This window comes from Geospiza fortis, unplaced genomic scaffold (genome assembly GCF_000277835.1).
Source record: "Geospiza fortis unplaced genomic scaffold, GeoFor_1.0 scaffold110, whole genome shotgun sequence".
In the NCBI taxonomy this organism is placed as follows: Eukaryota; Metazoa; Chordata; class Aves; order Passeriformes; family Thraupidae; genus Geospiza; species Geospiza fortis.
Window position 1 is genome coordinate 26,826 of NW_005054593.1, and position 1,707 is coordinate 28,532.

At 64.5% G+C, this 1,707-nt stretch overlaps 1 protein-coding gene across 1 annotated transcript in view; it reads right to left on the bottom strand.

Moving 5' to 3' along the window:
• The window catches only part of C1QTNF5 (C1q and TNF related 5), a 7,763-nt gene that overhangs the window by 5,131 nt on the left and 925 nt on the right, over positions 1-1,707 (bottom strand). Inside the window, exons 2-3 of the mRNA XM_031064447.1 lie at positions 1,170-1,389; positions 5-483 (exon numbers count right to left, since the gene is read on the bottom strand). Of these exons, the coding sequence (XP_030920307.1) occupies positions 5-483; positions 1,170-1,383 (693 nt within the window). The 5' untranslated portion in view covers positions 1,384-1,389. The remainder of the gene's footprint in view (positions 1-4; positions 484-1,169; positions 1,390-1,707) is intronic.

The window sequence follows — 1,707 nt, forward strand, 5'->3', positions numbered from 1 at the left end:
AGACGAGGAAGCCGGTGAAGGTGCTGTCCGTCTTGACGCTGGCGTAGAAGCCGATGTAGTCCCCCACGCCCACCTGCACCCACACCTCGTCCTCGGGCTCCAGGCGGACCAGGGTGCCCCCCGAGAGCGAGGTGGGCTTGGGCCAGTTGCCGTAGTACTGGAAGAAGGAGGCGATGGAGTGGCCGTTCTTCATGATGTCGAACTGCAGGCTGGTGCGGTACACGGTGGCGTGCACGGCGAAGTAATAGAGGCCGGGCACCTCGCAGGTGAACTTGCCCGTGGCAGGGTCGTAGTGGCCCTGCTCGTTGATGAGCACCACGTCGAAGAGGATGGGCTGGTCGGCCAGGGGAGGGCTGCGGGACTCGGAGCGCTTGGCGCTGAAGGCGGAGCGAGGAGCAACGGCGCACTCGCCCTGAGCTCCCTTCTCGCCGTGCAGCCCGTCCACACCGGGGCTGCCCACCTCCCCGCGGGGACCCGGCACTCCTGGGCACGCAGGAGGGGACAGGGTCACCTCTGAGTCACCAGCACAGCTCCTCCATCCCTCCTGCCCAGTCCCAGTTCCATCAATTCCCTGCCACAGCCAGGAGCGAGGAGCCACGGCGCACTCGCCCTGGGCTCCCTTCTCACCGTGCAGCCCGTCACCTCCCCGCGGGGACCCGGCACTCCTGGGCAGGCAGGAGGGGTCAGGATCACCTCTGAGTCACAATCAGAGCTCCTCCATCCCTCCCGCCCAGTCCCAGTCCCACCAATCCTTGCCACAGCAGGGCACTGCGTGGGGAAGCAGCATGAGCGGGTAATTTAGCTCAGCATCAACACATCGTTGGAGAAACGCTCACAGGTTGGGGGAAAGCCCAGCCCAGGAGCCAGGGCAGGGATGATGCAATTCTTGGTGGTCCCTCCTAAAGCAGGGCTGGAAGAGAGGGGTGGCATCGGGGATGGGGACAAATGCAGCTTTCCCAGTGGCAGGGAGCTGCTGCCTTTTACAGAACACAGGGGCACCACCGGCAGGGCCAAGGGGTGGTGGTGGCATGGGAAGGCATTTCTGCAGGATTCGTTCTCCTTATGGCAATTCGTGCCAGCATGCAGCACTCACCCCCTGCCATGAGGGTGCTCCCCACGGGCAGGGAATGGTAAATGCTCCTCCCCAGCTGGCATCTCTCCTTTCTTACCAGGAGGGCCCATGTCGCCCTTCTCCCCTGGCATCCCCATGGCTCCATCCCGGCCGTCTCGTCCGTCTCTGCCTGGCAAACCCTGCCCCCCGTGCAGGCCCGGGGTCCCTGGGATGCCTGGCTGCCCTGAGCACAGCCCAGGGATCTTGTTGTCTTCGATCTGCAAGGACCTGCTGATGAGCCCGAGGAGGAAGAGGAGGAAGAGCTGCTTCATCTTGTCCTGGAGGGGGGCAGAGAAGGATCACAGCTCGGGGGACCACAGTGAGGGGGTTGGGAGTGCTTGGCAGGGAGTGTGAGGGGTCAGCAGGGGACATTCCCCCCTTCTTTTCCCTTTACCTTTTGGGCTGCTCCCCTCAGCGAGGCCCTGGTGCTGCCTGCACCTGCCACAGCATCCCTGTGGCCCCTGGGCTACCACAGCATCCCCACGAGTGCCACCACAGCATCCCCGTGTGTGCCACCACAGCATGCCCACGAGTGCCACCACAGCATCCCCACGTGTGCCACCACAGCATGCCCACGCGTGCCACCACAGCATGCC